At 40.8% G+C, this 18453-nt stretch overlaps 1 protein-coding gene across 4 annotated transcripts; it reads left to right on the forward strand.

The window, feature by feature from the left end:
• The first annotated feature begins 19 nt into the window (after positions 1-19).
• Positions 20-18405, forward strand: ptdss1a (phosphatidylserine synthase 1a). 4 transcript variants are annotated; one of them, XM_064347631.1, is made up of 13 exons: positions 20-625; positions 1839-1930; positions 2383-2427; positions 2732-2856; positions 5359-5517; positions 7456-7607; positions 8394-8535; positions 10606-10718; positions 11811-11876; positions 12911-13010; positions 13322-13390; positions 13960-14026; positions 14543-18405. In XM_064347631.1, exons 1-13 carry the CDS (start codon positions 447-449, stop codon positions 14635-14637), a joined length of 1404 nt encoding a protein of 467 aa, XP_064203701.1. In that variant the 5' UTR covers positions 20-446; the 3' UTR covers positions 14638-18405. The 4 variants fall into 4 exon arrangements, with proteins under 4 accessions (XP_064203701.1, XP_064203692.1, XP_064203708.1 ...); XM_064347622.1 differs by having other exon boundaries at positions 22-625; positions 14540-18405; XM_064347638.1 differs by lacking the exon at positions 20-625 and adding an exon at positions 725-967 and having other exon boundaries at positions 14540-18405.
• Positions 18406-18453: the final 48 nt, after the last annotated feature.

An 18453-nucleotide genomic window follows, 5' to 3' on the forward strand; every position in this document is an offset into this window, starting at 1 on the left:
TCAGCTAGCAACATACACACCTGACTGTAGGCTACACACGTGGCCTGACATAGGAACGGTAATAACTTGTGTCAGTCCCAGTTGCACACAAAAATAGCCTCGTTGTGCGGACACCGACCTTTCAAAACAAACAAGGACAGGACCAGTCTCTATATATCTCCTGTAGTTTTCGTACGAGGGTATTATTAAGCATGAAACTAGAAGAACAAGACCCGTCTTTTGCTTGTTTCAGATCCGGGACATAGAGATCTCATGCCCGCCTCTTTTGCTGTCTCCTTCCCATCCCCCTCATTTTGGACCCGATAGCGTTTTACAGCCTCTCCGCTCATTCTCGCTCTCAACCATCTTTGTTCACCACGAGCCTTGGCCAGGCACCCTACCCTGGAGAGCCAAAGTGCGTGCGTGACTCGCGAAGAGGGGTAGGAGACTCCTTTCGCTCTCCCGCAATGGCGTCCGTAATGGGGTGCCGAACTCTGAGCAAAGATGATGTCAATTACAGGCTACATTTTCGCATGATCAACGAACAGCAAGTGGAAGATATCACAATTGAGTTTTTCTACAAACCTCACACCATCACACTGTTGACGTTCACAGTGGTCAGCTTGATGTACTTTGCGTTTACTAGGTATGTGGTGATGCTCTTTCCAACAGTAGCTAATATAGCTTCGCCTAAGCTAATGTTACGCATGACAAGCACATCCATTCTGAGGGCTGGATAATTAGTGTTTCACTAGCTAGTTAGGGACGGGGCAGTGCTCTCTTTCGCTAGTTTTACAAATCGAATCGTAATTATCAAGATGACATGCTTAACCAGCTATTTAGCTGTGATAAAGTGTTTAGCATGCTAGTTTTTCTTTAAATACAGTGCAAAACGCGGAAATTGTGGACGTCCGTAGCCTATCCTGTCTGCAGTGCTGTTTCTTCTCGACTATAAAGTATGGGAGTCTTAAATGACCAGGCATGTATTGTAAGTCACTGTAGGATGTCCTTGACTAAGTGTAGTTTCTCATAACACGAGTACCTTAGGGGGAAAAATACACTACACGACGCCACTGGTTCCGCATTCTATATATAAACTCTATGTTTCTATCTAGCTTGTAGCCTAACAGTTATTCGTACTTGTAGTTCTCGTTATTTTAGAACCGTAGCCCATGTTTGTTTTTAGGAATAAAACCTTGCGGTATGAAAACATGGTTTCTTCTAATCAGAACTCAAAACATGTCTTCGTTTAAAAAAATGAACACTTCTTTTCCTCACAAAAGTGGTGCGCTTAATTCACTAGCGTATCCCTGCCATTTTCAGAAATAAAGGTGGGGTGGAGCAAGTACACGCCCTAGAACCAGGGGCGATTGTATGATTTTTAAAAAATGGGTGTGTGTTGGGGGGGTATCAAGAGCCGTTTCCAAATTCCCAAGAACCGTGGATTCGATAAGACACGCGCATTTCGATTCTGCTTCGGTTCCTAACTTTTGCATATTTCAGTCGCGCTCCCGAGTGAACTCCAGTGAGCATTTTACAGTCTATAAAAGTTTGAGTTAGTTGAGTTTGCCTACCTTCCAACTAGCCCCATGTGGCTTCCGTTCAACAATGAATAGCCTTGCTAACGTTAGCTGAGTTTGCCTGTTAGTTTCTTTGCTAAGTAAGATAGCATTGTTGGGCAATATCACCTTGTTAATAGTCATAATTTAAAGCTGAACAAAATGCTAGGAACTGTACTGTGCTTATCTATCTCATCCCAATGTACGTCTGTATGTCCCTGATGATCATCAGAAAGGATTGTATAAATGGAAACTGTTTTTTGGCCTAAAAACACAATGTATTTTTGCTTCTACTGTCAGGAATGATGCAGATCCTGACAACAACCTCAGGGTGGGCCTCATCTTGGTGATATCTTTCTTCCTGGTCATCAGCACCCTTGCATTTCCCAATGGTATGAGCCAGTGCAAACCTGTGGAAGGAAGATGTGCAACCCATGGTCACATGATTATATGTTTTAGTCCTAGTTTTGACAGTGCTGTTTAGCTGTGTGAGAATATGCAGAATTCTGAAGAATGGAGGTTGGGTTTGTGTTCAGCATATGCTCTGGTTCTTTGCTTCTAATAAATTTAAGCAAGCATTGTATATATATTTTAATTCTCACATATTGCTGTGGGAGCAGCCGGTAGCAAAATTAAAAATGTATATTTTACCAATGCTTGCGTTCATCTCTTACATGTTAATTTTATTGAGTCCCCAGGTTAAATCACCTAGCATGGAGGTTATCAAATGAAGGAACATGTTCTTAAGTTAACAACAAGACTATACCCAAATAAAGTTTTTTTTTTTTTATTACACACAACCACTAAATATTGACATGTGTGTTTTTATTTCTGTTAATTTTAGGTCCATTCACCAGACCTCATCCAGCAATATGGCGCATGGTTTTTGGTAAGTAACCAATGCTTCATCAAATGTGTCTCTTACTTACATTTGTGTGGTGGATATGCCAGCATGAATTTCAGATAGTTAACTATAGAATATTTGGTGAGAGGAAGATGTACTACCCTACACGTATTACTGCTTTTAACCTATATATTTTGTGGGTCATGTGTTTGTTTTCCTTGTAAAATATAAGAGTTGAATGGAAATTCTTGTGTGAATATCTGAAAGGGTCATAAGATTAAACACTTGTGCCATGTGCTGCATCATGATCCAGGCAAAAGCCTTCCTGATTGGTAGCTTTGCCCCTCAGGTCTGAGTGTGCTGTACTTCCTGTTCCTGGTCTTCATCATCTTCCTGAACTGGGAGCAGGTGAAGAAGCTCATGTACTGGCTTGATCCCAACCTGCGGTATGCGACCCGGGAGGCAGACGTCATGGTGAGAACACCCATGCTCCTTTTTCTCTGTCGTGCTCCCTGTGAGAGAGGGATGAGAGAGAGACCAGAAGGGAAGAGAGACTGGCTTGCACCACCTGTAGCTCCTCATCTCCATTGTTTTTCCTTATTTTATCCTCTACATTACATTATTTCTGTTTCTATTTATTGGACTCCACTTTCCAGTGTTATGTTCTTCTGTAACTTACTACTGATATCTAGTGACTGTCAGCAGCCCCTGTAGCAACATTTTACAACTAAATGGTTAAAGAGTAAATGTAGTCCAACGGTGTCAGCAAATTTATTGTTTATACATTATTCATATAAATGGAAGATATATAATACATATACTTAATGTTACTGATATAATTAGGGTTAAGAACCATGGTTCAGGCTACACCTACAATGCTCAAATTAGCATGTGAAAATATAAATATCTGGTTATATTTTCAGTTTCCTAACTGCAAACCACACTGTTATGCTCCTCCTCACATTTTCATTCTTCCTTCCCTGCTCTTATCATCTCCACTGGGTGATGAATGAAAACAAGCCCGAAGTTTAAAACCTGTCTGGTATTCACTGGCCCTCTCTATATCAGTTGTAATTCAATGATATATGATTAATGTCTGTAAAGAGATAATACCAGCTTCTGGAAGTAGGTTTCCAAATGATTCTGAGGACAGAGAAGCTTAAGCAATGTATCAAGTAGGATTATTGACTCTTTGGAAGCAGACTTGAAGGTGTGGCCATGACTAACTGAGTTATTGTTGTTTGAATTATGAGATTCAAAGGTCAGTTGCAGATCTTACTCCCACGCTTGTAGTGTGCTGTCCATTCCTCAATGCAGGAGTGTGGGCAGCTAAAGGCTTTAGGATGGCATGGCAAGAGTTAGTTGTGCTGACACACATGGACTGTGCACTATATTGGTTGTATACAGATGTATTGTGGCATAATGCTAAACACCCTTCACAATATTGTCCTGCCTCTTTTCTGTGTGATATCTATGGCATCTGTTCATCAAGATCAAATCAAATTGCAAGAGTCTACAAGAGTCATCATATAACCCTCTGTACTGTTTTAAGGGCCCTTGAATTTGGGGAAATGGGACTCTGAAATGGGTGGCATAGTAGAGTGTCAGAACACTGGTCTTGCTGCTTAATAGGCCATTGGATTTACACTGGTATTATATCTTGTGCAAGCGTACAGCTGTAGTGCACTACATGGGATTAATGTAATTGCTGGCAGTAGCCTATAGCCTGAGGCCTGGAGGGCTCTAGCTTACACCCGACGCTAAGCGGCGCCAAGCGCAATGCAAGTGTCTTTGCGAGTTTCAGACCGACGCAGTTGTCATTTTCCCGTCCAGCGCCCACGTTGTTTAAATAGCAAATGTACGTGCGCCCATCTGAGCGCCCATGGGCGTGTTGGTCTTAAAATGAGATGTGGTCAGGCGCATTGTTGGCCCATTGCTATCTTGAGGCAGCAGAAAGCGATTGCGCGATTGACCAACAAAAACCTGGTCTTAAGTCAATGGCACAGTATTTTACTGTTATTTTAAGGGCGCATTATTAAAATAGTAATATGCGCCTACATAGGCGGGTGCACAATGCGCAATATTTAAAAAAAAATACATGTCATAATGGTTAGTCATAATATTTATCAGCATTCTTTCCTACTACTTGGCAAATCCGCCATTATAATAGCAATCCGCGAAGGTGCAATCGCACCTTGCTTTTAAAGGGAATGGGAGATGACACTGATTGGTTTATTTAATGTTACGCCCAAAACACGTCTAAGATTAATTAAGAGACTAAGTACAACCCCTTTGAACCATGTACCTTACTTTGCGCTCAGATTATACGCCGTTAAATTAGCAAAAGTGGATTTGGACACGCCCTAAATGCACTTGCGCCATGCGCTTTAAACCGTGCGCTTAGGTTGTTAAAATAGAGCCCGGAGTCTGTCTAGCCTGATAATTCCTGCATGTACTGTGCTCTAATGGTACAAATACATCACATACATGCTCAATGAAAAGTCTCTCAGGAGCAAGATGCCGTTTTGCAAGGCAGAAGAACAAAAAAAAGCATCGTTTTATATGTAAACCAACAAATTAAAGATAATAGTAAAGAGTAATGCATTCCCATGGTTTCAGACACAAAACTATGAACTAATTTGACAGCAAAAAGAATCCTATTCTTTTTATGTACAAGAGAAAAAAATATGTAAAAGCAAAAAAGATATACAGATTTAAAACATAACAACATGTTATTTTGATCTGTAAAGCCATTAGTCTCCACTGTGCCAAAAAGGTGCTGTATTTTAAAGTTGCATGTTTTCTGAATAATCTTGACCCCAGACACTCAGTCAATAGATCATCTGAAAAAATGAAGTTCCAGGAGCTGAGGCAAAAATATTCTTTGTGTGCATGTGAGCATTTGTTGAATTTCTCTGGGCTTTATGCTGTTTTCTGACAGCTCTCTGCGCTGGTTTGTCCCGGTTCTCTGTGCAGGAATATGCCATCAACTGCCATGTGATCACCTGGGAGCGAATCCTGAGTCACTTTGATATCTTTGCCTTCGGGCACTTCTGGGGCTGGGCCATGAAAGCCCTGCTCATCCGCAGCTACGGCCTCTGCTGGACCATCAGCATCACCTGGGAGCTCACCGAGGTGAGGGCTCCCCGCCAAGGCCTTCCGGGCTGAAATGTGGTCTTTGTGATGCTGTTAGAGTTTTTAAGAATGCCCCCATGAATGGAACCACCTGGTCAGGGACCAGGACTAATCCTTTATCATTGATTTATTGCTTCCTATTTTGTTTCTGATTCACCTTCACTAGTGCAATTATGACATGTATGTCATAAGTGTTGATATGATTTCATGATGGCCTCATAAGCCACTTGATAAGTGTGTGCCAAATTAACATAATAATGATAACAGTGGAGTGTGATGTGGGTTTACATTGACTTGGGATGCAGTCCATCGATGGGCTTTGCATTTATTAGTTTATGTTATCAGTGCTGTGCAGGTGGCTGGTAGATTCGTTTATCTTTATAGCATGTAAGTAGGCGCTTCTTGTGCAGTGCACACCACCATCATGATGAGTGAATCTGAAAAAACGGAGACAGTGTCAGGTGTAATTAAGAGTGTTGGCTTGGAAGAATATTGTGCTGATGTTGATATCTAGGAAAAGTGTCAGTGGGAATCTCTGGGGTCAAACGTGTCCTGTTTATATTTTGTAGTGTGTGCATACAGTGATTCTTTACGTATGAAATATGTCCTTATGAAGTAATGTGTATATAAATATGTGCTGAATAAAATTATTTCCTCATTGCTTTAGATGTGAAAGTCTGAGGTTGATCATTGTTTGCTCGTTTCCAGGATGAACTCTGTTAGCTGCAGCCAGATTTAGTGTTTGAATGACTGAACAGCTTTGGAGCTCTGAGTCTGTGGTTATCATGCTAACCTATTAGCGACCATTGCTATAGTAACCACATTGTTTTGAACTGTACAGTACTGACCATCCTACTGCCCTGAATGATGGCCTGTTCTGCTGACTCATCTTTGAGACTACGTCATACAATGGGCCTTAACTCTAAAGCTACAAGGGGTCTCATGCTGCTGTGTGCTGTGCTCATACAATATTATGTAACATCATATAGACATATCACATATGTAATATAGAGTATTACAAGAGATACACATTCTTCAAAAATGAATATTAAAAAATATATTTTAATAAATCATTCCAAATAATATCAAAGTCCACTAATGTAATATTGAACATTAAGAGGATGATGAAACAATCGCTGGTGTCTTTTTGATTTGTCTTTTCCTTTATAATTACAGATTATGTAATTATGTAATGTTATTCATTTGTTCCACTTTTCAGCCAATTTCAGCCACTACATACTGAAATATTGTTTTGATAATTGTTAAAATGCCTAAGCTCAGCTCAAATGGGTTGACTGTGGTACTGTCTACAAAAAAGGCTACATGTTATGCAATTTACAATACATTCTGAGTTGCTTGTGTAAGTATTGAACAGTGTCATATGCAGACTGTGCCTTGCCAAGATTGTTGTTGCTGTTTCGATTTCTACCAAGGATTAGCATATCATAGGCATGTTGCCAATTTTGTATTATTTTTAAATGTAATATAAAGTGCACCAGATAATCTCATGGTCTTTCACCTTTAACTGTCATGATTTCTGAAATAATTAATTATAATTAAAGTGAACAATAATTATTCAATACAACTTAACTTCAACTACAGGATCCCCTCTTTCTCTCTCATCTGTTAATTGAATAAATAATTGTATTCATTTTTTGGCTTCATTTGTATTATCTCACTCACTCCATCATTCTGCCATTTTAAAATTAAAATGATAAGAACTGATTTACAAGGCTGTTCAGTTAAGATAATTCAGTAGACACTTATCCACAGCTACATAGCACATGAAATGTTTGGTTTGAGATAATTGACTACAAGACAAAAAATACATTAGAGGGGCACCATGAACATTTTATTAAGGTGCAAGCTGAAAACCGGGTGATATTCTTGTTTGTTGTTTCACTTAGAACACCTCTCTCCTCTCTGCCTTGCCCGCAGCTCTTTTTCATGCACCTGCTGCCCAACTTTGCGGAGTGCTGGTGGGACCAGGTGATCCTGGACATCCTGCTCTGTAACGGAGGGGGGATCTGGCTGGGCATGACGGTCTGCCGCTTCCTTGAGATCCGCACGTACCACTGGGCCAGCATCAAGTAGGTCTTCCACCACACACCAGTGAGTAATCAGTGGGCTCTTTCACATACCCCCCCATAGTCCAAAACACACACTGTGGATCCCATCATTTTAAAATGATTCTGTGGGAAGGGATTCAATGGGAGTTAGTGACGTTTGAATGAAAAGAAGGCACTAGACAACATGTTTGGCCTGAGGCCTGAACATATGTTAATGGCTAGTAGACTATCTGGCTGTACACAGTAAAAGCAGGTAGAATGGAAAAACTCACTAGTGTGACTTCTTCATGACACGCAAAGTGGTACATGTGAAAAAATTTTCCCCCACCGCAACTGAGGTGCCGAGAATTGGCTGGTCTCATTGACTTACTGTTGCACCAACTGAACAGGAAGTGGTAAACAGTGCACAATAACTCATTTCACACATTTGCCTGTCAACAGCTATTATCTGCAAGGTACTACAGAGGGGCTTTTGCCAATTGTGACCTGTGCTGTTTTGCCTTCACTCTAAAATACAAGAGCATTTTTTGACTTAATATGCCTGCCTGTCAACAAGTACATGTTGTTTTTCCAAGAGTCACAAGACACAAAAAAGAAAAACAAATGTATCCTTCATGATTAAAGAAAAGTTAGAAAGTATTTAAAAAATAAAGTGAAAATGTATACACTTCCAAACAAAAGACTGAACATGTTCTCAGCCATACTAATCACCATGTAAATGCAAGGCACAATTTGTAAATGATCTTCTGGAAGATGTCAAAACTCTGGGGTTTTTGAATGTTTGTGTATCTCCATCTGTGTGTCCAGGGACATCCACACTACAACAGGCAAGATCAAGCGTGCTGTACTGCAGTTCACTCCTGCCAGTTGGACATATGTGCGCTGGTTCGACCCCAAATCCTCCTTCCAGAGGGTGGCGGGTATCTACCTCTTCATGATCATCTGGCAGGTGAGCTTGGCTTGTCTGCAGTGTAGCCTAGCTTACCGGCATCGCCAGATCAGTCCCATTTTGTCTACTTTACATGCGACTGCTAATAGCCATGCTGTTGACCTACTAGAGTAATATTGCTGCTTGCCAATTTGCCTGTTATATTAGAGGAAAAAGCCAGTGTGTGTCTCCCTGGTGAAATGTATGCCCAAGTAGAACAAGTCACTCAAACATGTAAAATTTCTGATGATGATGCAAACAGCCAGACCCCAATACATATAGTGCCCTGCTTTCATTTAAAGGTTGGACAGATTTATCCTGATGACATAGCTGAGAAGAATTTAAATTCTTTGGCATTGGCATTTATGCTCTTGGCTACTTGTTATTATCGTTATGGTTGAAAAACCAATAGTCTATTCATTAACTCAGTTTAGAGTGCAGCTGCCAAACGCCATGTTGTCAGCCCTGATGGACCACATTGTCCATGTTGCTGACTTAATATTCCACAAGACTACAGAGCTGGAATGCTACAGTAGGCCTCAATCCAAATCTTATGGAAAGGAAAAAAAAGATTTTAGACCAGGTTGCCCTGAGGATTTTTCCCTGCACAGCTGATTATTAAGAAGAAGAGCTGAGGTGGTGACCTGTTGTGCATTCTGGGATGGTTCTGTCTCCTGACTGACAGCGAGGAGGGGCTGTGTTTGGATGTACTGTAGGTCAGCCCTGTATTGCTGAGTCACTGTGCCGCAGATGCACTGCTGTAGTTTAGTGGGCTATTGCATTGAGCTCTTCTCAGTCTTTTTTTTACAGCAGATCTTTCATATTGATTTCAATATGTTATGACATGCATACACACACACACACACACGCACGCACGCACACATGCACGCATGCATGCGCGCACAAACACACAGTGTGCTGTAAGCAGAGAGACGCCACTGCTGGCAGAACACAGAAAGTTCCAGAGCTGCGGACTATCAGTTGTGCCAGAGAGCTGTCTGAAGCTGCCAACCCCCTCCCCTTCTGCATGCTGGCTGCCATGACAATGAAAGCACCTCAGTCCCTTTTGTGTCCTGGGAAAGAGAAAGGAGAGAAAGCCGTCTCAAGTTCTCTCAGTTCTGCCTCCCACCCTCCACTGGCTTCAAAGGGCACCTCTGGTTCTTCTGTGAGGGAATAAAATGCCTTGGTTGGATATGAAGCTATTATGAATCTACCATGGAGAAAGCTTTTGTTGCTCAGTGCTTCGTTGCAACTATATACTTCCCCAGGACCTCATTTTAAAAATACTGTCCAGTTAATTTATTGTTTATCAGATATGTAAGTCATGGGTGGTTGCCTTGGAGTGACCGTGATCTTGGTTTTAATCATGTTTTTAAAAGATTTTGAAGTCCAGGTCAGCAGCTCTACCCATTGGCTGAGAAGTGGAGCAGAATCTCAGCCCCTCTTTCAACAGATTCTGCACTTCAAACCAAGCTGCTGCACCAAATGTGCAAGTTATACAGCTGTTCTGTGGTTATTTCACATGGCACAATACTACTAGTAAACAGCGAGTTCTGCCAGGAACAGAGGACTGCACCTGCTCAAAGACATCTGTGTCTGAGATGCTAGTGCTTGTACATACACAGTAGCTCACATTCTCCATATGCTGATCTGACCGGAGCTGTGAGATGATATTTTGCCATGGTGGGGAATGCTGACTGCTCTGTAGTCTCAGAGCAGGTTTAGAGTGTCTGTGCTGTCACGCTTTCCCTGCTTTCTAGGGACTGTTCTTTGCAGCACGGTACAAAACTCGCTCAGAGCTGAACTACTATACAGCTTCAGCTGCTTGGTCATGGGTGGGAATGTAGGGTTGTACACCAGTCGTCTGATTTTATTTCAAATTACACGTTATTGTGTAACTGATGTTACTGACGAATAAGTCACAAGTCATGTTTGCAGTGCCATATGGCAAATTCGAGCAGAGACGAAAATTTTGGTTTTGACTTTTTTTTTGTTGACAAAATTGCAAGTAATAGCTCTTGGTGTGTAGAGTGGGATTTGTTCATCTGCTTAAATCTCTTTTTCTCTTTGGCCCCCTCTCCCTCCTCCCAGCTGACAGAGTTGAACACCTTCTTCCTGAAGCACATATTTGTGTTCCAGGCCTGTCACGCACTTAGCTGGTGCAGAATACTCTTCATAGGAGTCATCACCGCCCCCACTGTCCGGTAAGGGTCTCTCTTACATACACATTTACACAGACACCCACTCTATTCCGGTGGAAGGGGGGTTTTCGGGTTGTAGCCTCTTTTCACTACTCTGCTCACATAGCTGACACACGGGAATCACCCACTCCAGTCATGTGTGGCCAGCCCTGGAAGGATGGTGTGAAATACTCCAGTATGTGTGAAGTACACGCAGGCTGTAGTTTGCCCGTGTTGTGATGCATTTCCTGTTGGGGTTAAGGCATATAATATCATGGCGTTTTTGAAACCGCATGTGTTATTAGATTGTTCTTTCCCAAATCCAAATTTTGCTATTAGTTGCATTAGAAGGTAGTACAGGGCTCCCATAATGCTTGATTGTTCTGGCTGTAGAGAACTGCTGTGCCAGGTGTCTTCATGCCATTCTACTGCCTTGGCGACCTGCTATTGTGAACGAGCAGGAATGTATCTAAGAATAGATGTGCTAAAACTTAATGCACTTAAATACACTTACAGCTGCCGATGAGCTGAAAGCATGCATCTGATCACTGCAGAAATGAATTCAACTAATTGAAAAAATGAATAATCCAATTTATTATTGAGATAGCATTGATATCAATTTATATAAACTTAAGTATTGTAAAACATTATACAAAGTGGCATACCTTAGTACTGTTGCTAAAGAACACAGTAATGCAATATGGTAAAATCATGTTTGCTATAAAGTATGGGGAGAAGAAAATTAAATGGTTTGAAAAGGTCAAAAAGATAGTGGGTCACTGAAATGAAGGCTTTCAGAAAGCCAACCCAAGAAAGAAAAATAACATGAGCATTATTCAATAATTTAATAAGTTTTATATTGTATTGTATAAGTATTCATTTTCATGCATCTTACCAAATCATTATTGAACTTTTGACTGTGAAGAGTGAAATTGCATTTGCAACATGAAAAATGCTGTCAGTGGTTTGTGTTTTTCCAGTAACTTACTTCCTTTATATTTTGGTTCATTTCAGAGTCTTCCTCTGTACAAATAACACACGATTTCCCATGAGCAGAAACAAATGATCTAAATGGTATCGCTTTTGGTTAAAATTAATTGCTTTTTTTTATTTTAGGCAATATTATGCATACCTCACCGACACACAGTGCAAAAGAGTTGGGACACAGTGCTGGGTCTTTGGGTAAGTGCTTTAAAATTGTTTGCTTAACTTTCAATAGGATTGTTATCAAATGCCCTGATTGTACAAATAGGGCCATTAGTTTTTCCTGAACATGTGACTGAGGAATGTGTGAAATGCCACCAATGGTTTAATATGAGGGTTGATGGGAGGGAAAGTCCAGTGCGTGCTGGGTATGCTTTGCCACAAGGCCCTGTGCTGCTTCTCTCAGAACCTCCCACTCTACACTGCTCAGACTCCACAGAGTCTTTGTAAATAAAGGCTGCCTTGTAGTGAATGAGAATCACCAGTGTGGGGTCAGTCTGGGGTGAGAGTCAGGCTGCTGCTGCTGACCACTGTTCAGTCCACTTTCACAGGGATATCTCAGTGTCTCACAGTTCAGCACAAAACAATGAAGTCCTTCATTCTCCATATCTGACCTGCCAAATGAAATGTTAAGCCCTTGGAATGGATTAAGGTTCTAACTTCCAACGTGGAAAAAAATTGAGCCCAGCAACCACTCTTGAGTTTTATACTGTGTAGTCAGTGGATTTGCCTGCTTCTCTTCAGTGTATATTCAGTGTGTGTGTCTGTGTATGTGCGCGTGTCTGTGTGTGTGTGTGTGTGTGTGTTTAATTAGTTTGGAAGATGAGGAAACACAGAAGAATATTAATATAAATTCACAACCTTCATCTTCACTTTGGCTACATTTAACAGCTATGTATTAAAGGAAACCTTCGCAGTCTTCACTTACAGTATAGTGCATCTATTGAAGTACTGACCAGAATTAATTATATTTTAACAAAATTTATTTAGTTGCAAGTAGCCCATAAAATATTCTATCCCAGGAATAGTTTTTTTCCAGCACTTTAATTAGACCAGAACTACTCGTTTAAACCAGGAATGTAGTTGTGTAGTTTTACTGGTGATAGTAAAACATACAAGCCTTCTGTAAGTACCTGCCGTTTGACCTTTGACCCAAGCATATGCCCGTAGCTGATTCTCTAGTACTGTAGCCACATGCCATTCTCTTAAATTTGCTATCTTCACTCCCACAGAGCTATTGCCTTCTTGGAAGCCTTGGCCTGTATTAAATTTGGACAGGACCTGTTTTCCAAAACCCAGGTCCTATATGTAATCCTCTGGCTCATCTGTGTGGTAAGACAAACTCTTTCCAACAGTTGAAAATGATTTAAATGGCATTGAGATGTATACCGGGAGTGAGGCTACTTCTGGAAATCAGCTTAATATGTAGCCGTCGTAGCTCCAAGTATTTCTCTGTATCTGTTGTGTTGTAGAAAAAGGCTTTATGAGTAAATTATATTGGATGTGCAGCAGAAATATTGTGAGCACTGTGTCTGCATTACACTATGGATTGTGTCTAAAGTTCTTGCTCTCTGTCTATGATGTGTGCAACACTGGGGGAACTGTAGCTTTGTTTTCAGTGATTCTCTCCATCTCCTTCCCAGGCCTTCACCACTTTCTTGTGTCTGTCCGGGATGATGTGGTTCGCAGAAAACTACAGCCCCAGACAGAAAGTAAGTGCCTTCTTTCTACCAAACCGTCAGGCTGAGTCTGAGTTGGTTGTTTGTTTCTGCTGAATGATGTCAGTTTTCATAAACTGTGTTCCATTTCAGTAGTGATGAACTGCAATGGTGAGATGTCAGCATGTTTATTTTACGTGATTATATTTATTATTAGTGGTTTTTTTTGTTGATGTAATGAATAGTAATGGTAATGACAATTGTCATTTTCCCACATTGTGATTTTTATCTTTCTGGCAGTTAGGCACTTCGATCAAAAGTTCATTATTAGCTGTTATTTAAAATGTGACTAGCGTTGGATCAACTAGAGTCCTTATCTCCAACAAAGATGAGTTGGATATAACAAGCATTTCACTTTCACAGTGGGGGTCTGTGTGGAGCAAAGGTCAGAACAGAAACAGGGATCAGTGGTCAGAGCAGCCGGGTGAAGTAGTGTTTCCAGGGAACATCCGGCTCAAGTAATTTGTGCTGCATCTCAGTGATTCAGCATAATGCTATCATGGAAAAAGGGACTCCAGTATGTGAATGGCCAGTTTTATGTACTGATCTGCTTATTTTTCCAGAACCTTTCAGAATGTGAGGACAGCTCCTTCATAGATTCATGTGGATATATTCCGGAAAATGTTAAAGGTACAATACTTTCCAGTATAATTCCAGCTACATAACCTACTGCAGGCTTGGCAGAGGTGGAATACACAAGTAATTATTAAATAATGGATGTGAATTCCCTTTTTGTGCAGTACATAAGCACTGCTTAAGGATACTCTTGTTTAACCACTAAATTTGAATGGCTGTGCCCTTGTGCTTGGCTATTGATTGGCATTATTTCCTGTGTAGTCATACCATACTGAGTCCTAATCCCTGCTGTTGGGAGCCACTGCTGATTTTCTTTTTCTTACTGATGATTGAATATTGACCTTTGTCATTAGGCGTGTGTAGAAAGTCATTTTTAAAGGAGATTTCAAAGTGAAAGTATTTTTTAAACTTTGACCATTTGTCCCCTGTTAACCTTTAACCTTAGATTTGAGATATATGTGTTTTAAATTCTTAATGCACATTGATATGTGACACCATGATGTGCAGTAAAATGTCTGCATTGAAAAATGTCTGCCTTCAAACTGAAGAGGAACTTTGCATGTGTAGCAGGAGAGAAGGAGGCAGGAAGCTCTGCGGCCCCGTCTAGACGGAAGAGGGGCTCGGGGAAGAACAAGGCCTCTAACGGCCTGGGGAGCAAGAAGTAAGCCAGAGCACGGCCATCGTCCCAACACACCCAGACGGCCTGGGGAGAGGGAGTGAGGAGCCAGAGAGAGAGCGGCGCACACTTGCACATTTTTGGGAGAAGAACTTGTCTGAAGGGGGAGGAGGAAGCGAAGAAAAGCTGAGGACAGATGACCAGTGAGAAGCCAGTGCCTCTACACTTCTGCGGAGTGTGCAGTCCTTTCTGAGTTGAGAACGGCTGGAACTTTCTCTCTGAATGTGTGCTCCCCGATTTCAGTGTTCAGCGTACCCCCTGAATCTCATCACCCCCACCCCCGTGTCCCCTGCTCCCAGTCCACAGGCTGGTCATTTTTGTGTTTGTGTGAGAGTGCGTCTGTTAATCTTACATATATTGAACTGCATCCTTATTTATTTAACAGACTGTGGCCTCCAGTGTGGCATCATTGTCTAATTTTGTGCAGTTAAAATCACAGACATTTGCTCACTGGAAAAGGAGGGATTCCTTAGCACACACTGTGTATACTAGCAGGAGGAGGTCAAGCTTTTTTCCGTTAATCAACAACAGTATGTGCCTAACAAGCCATGTTTATGGGCTATATTTTGGCAGCGTTAACAGACTTCCAACTGTCCCATGCATTCCCATGTGACATATTGAAACCAGTCAAAGGTCTATGTAAATAACTCTTAACTGACTGGATATATTTGCCAGTTTAAATGACAAAAACATTGTTACAGACCTACGTGCAGTTTCACATTGGTTTAAAAACTGGAATATCGAGTAAGCTTGCTGAAGTAAAATGCTTTGCTTGTCTCTAAATATACTTGTGGGACAGTCACTTGTCTCTCTGCTCCAGCTATTTGCTAACCCACACCAAAAACAACAAGTCTTTAGGTCTAATAGGATGCAAAAAGTGTAGCTGTATACAGTATTATAATATTATTGTGTGAATGAAATGTAATTCAGATCTCCCTGTTTAAAATCAATTCCATTTCATAGACGGACACCCCTCCTGTGACGGTAAAGCCCACATAAACCTGTTGGCTTAATGTCTGTATCTTTAGCTGAGGAAAATTTGAGTATTACTGACTCACTTTCTGCTTTGTTATGATGTAGGATCAGGCCATTTTTTGTTGGATTAGCCTATGTTAGAATAATATTTTCTGTCATCATCCATTTCATTTTTCTGAGTGTCTCTGAAGGAGTGCGATGTGATTATGACAGGTCCTATCCGATACCTGCCTTGACAATAATGGTCAAGGCGTTGGTCCGCGTGCGCCAGAACAGAGTCACAGAGAGGAGAACTTTAAAGCACTTTTTAATAGATGTGAACCACTCCATACATATCTTTTGTACTGTACGTTTCTAACACAAGTTTCGTTGCAGTATTTGTTTGTTTTGGAATTGCCAGTGTGAGCCTGAAGTGTCGGTGCAGGCGCTCTGGCAGACTGCATTTCAGCCTGTTCTCTGAGAACGGGCATACGATCATGGATTTATTTTGCAATGTTTTTGTATCTTGACAAAAAAAGCAGTAATCAGGCTTAGGTTTCATTGTAAGAAGATTGGGTTTTCACATGAGAATAGCCTACCAGTGTTTCCTAAAATATTTGCTTTTGTATGCTCACATTTGTGTGCGTGTGTGCATGCATGTGCGTGTGTGCGCGTGTGCATGCGTCCGTGTGTGTGTATGTGTGTGTGTGTGTGTGTGTGCGTGTGTGTGGCTGCTCTTTGGAATGTTTTGATTCAGTGAAGGGGGTGTTTGTCTACATGCTGTGGGGGAGCCAGTACCTATGGTCTTTAACAGGGTCAGAAAGCACACTGCACAGATGCAGACATTTTTCAATTTCTTCAGCTTTGAATTGGCTGAACGCCAGCAAACGCTTTGTTTTAAAACAATTTTGGATCTATGTTGCACGTGCATTGTGTGTGAATTTGCGTGTGTACTGCCACACTAACTGCCAGAGGCTACTGCCACACTAACTGCCTATTTCAACGGTTTGCAGTAAAATAAGTTCAATGTATCAATGTGCGCACACTGTTGTCATCTGGAGACCTCACAGTATTTTGTTCTGTGTAAAATAGTGCATCCTATAAGTCAGACAGATAAGAAAAATCACTTATTTTTTAGCACATCCTTGCGCTAGTAATGTACCCTGTCTGGCAACATTTTGTTTTAGCTGTATGGTACGTGCAGGCTGTTCTGTATTCAGGCTGCACTTCACATTTGGCCAAAACAATCCTCTTGAAAAGGTCTTTGTGTATTTTTTAATGTGAGGTAGACAAAAATATCAATGAAGTTGTATTACCTTTTGTATTTTCTCAAAATGGTGGTAATGTCACAATAATCCTAACATTCAATGGATAATATTACATCTGATCGACAATATCCCACTTGCATGCAAGAGGGGCACAATGACCCTTAAGGGGAGAGAGAGCCACATTTGACCTGCATTTCTGACCTCTCATGATGCCGCATGCGGAACTACAGAGATTAGGAATGGGGAAGAAGCTAGAGACACATTTACTCTTATACACCCTCTAGTGCCATCTATTGACTTTTCTGTATAGTAACACAGGCATTTTTGACATATATACAAGAAAATGCCATACAATATTCCACTTAATATCAAACAAATGCACAGTCAGGTGATGGTGATACTGAGTATTTTCATAAAACTAACTTGTCTTTTGACCTTTTGCCTTTTTTTGTTGCATTAATAGAGTTTTGTAAAAACTAAAAAAACTCAAAATATGCTGTGTGATTTGTGCTGAAGAGCATATAAACATCCTGAAAGTGAATCATTGTGTGCATTACAAAGGGAGGTTGCGGCTGTGCAACAATGCAAAGGCCTTCAGTTAATTTTACGATGGTGGGTGTGTGATCCCTTATTGTGTATCCAGGCAGAGTTGCAAGGGAGCACTGTGAAATTCAGCATTCACATCAGAGAGAGAGATTATTGAGGGGTCTGTCTGCTTTCAAATATGGAATGTTTTAATACAGGAAAAGACTTCCATTGATTATGTTTTCCTGTGTTTGTTTAATTCTGATTTACTATAATATGCTTTCAATGAATTATTCCCCTAACGGCTAAAGTTACCAACCATTGAGTGTTACTGTTACACAGTTACTGTTTAAGGAGAGCATGTTATAGTATGTTGGCTCTTGTTGGAAGAAATGGGGAGGGGGGTGGCAATGATTGTTTTTAACATGATCCATGTTCTTTTTCCTTTTTTATTGTATGCTTATAACCACCATAAGCAATATTTCTTCATTAAATTGCTTTTTGATATGGCTAAGTGCACCACATTTAGAAATCCTGAAGAATCACATGATGGTCCATACAAATTTTAAATTAATTTTTCATAGCCAGCACAAACATGCACCTGTAAAAACCCCTTTGATGGTATTCACTTTAAAAGCTCAATGTGCAAACTGCAAGTCACACTAATCTTATGGTTGGGACTTGCAATGAGATTTCAGATCTTGAATAATGCTCTAGGACCATAATGTGGACCCATTAACGTGTGCTGTGGACTTTTGGGGTGCTTTGTTTTGATCAGCTGTTTTGATATCTACAGACGTCTGCCTACATCTCTACGCCTATGCCTGCCCTGTTTTCCACGCCTGATCAGTCGCTGTATGGAGTCTGTCCCAGGGATGCTATACTGTGCTGTGCTTGCATATGTATTTTTTTGAAGTGAGATGTTTTGATCACTTGATGCCTTTATACTAAAAATATTTTTAAGTTACTTTCTGTCTCAAGTATAAAAATAAAACATTCTGTGGTCCTAATCTTGATTCTGCACCACTTATTGTGTTTGTCTTGATTTCAGAAGCTGT

Source organism: Anguilla rostrata, chromosome 1, assembly GCF_018555375.3.
Source record: "Anguilla rostrata isolate EN2019 chromosome 1, ASM1855537v3, whole genome shotgun sequence".
Taxonomy (NCBI): Eukaryota; Metazoa; Chordata; class Actinopteri; order Anguilliformes; family Anguillidae; genus Anguilla; species Anguilla rostrata.

Bases quoted from the DNA above. Each gene is read 5' to 3' on its own strand.
- ptdss1a (XM_064347622.1), top strand. From the start codon at position 447: ATGGCGTCCGTAATGGGGTGCCGAACTCTGAGCAAAGATGATGTCAAT. The intron at 11,877-12,910 runs GTAAGTGCTTTA...TCACTCCCACAG, and splicing joins ACACAGTGCTGGGTCTTTGG to AGCTATTGCCTTCTTGGAAG. The intron at 13,391-13,959 runs GTAAGTGCCTTC...TTATTTTTCCAG, and splicing joins ACTACAGCCCCAGACAGAAA to AACCTTTCAGAATGTGAGGA.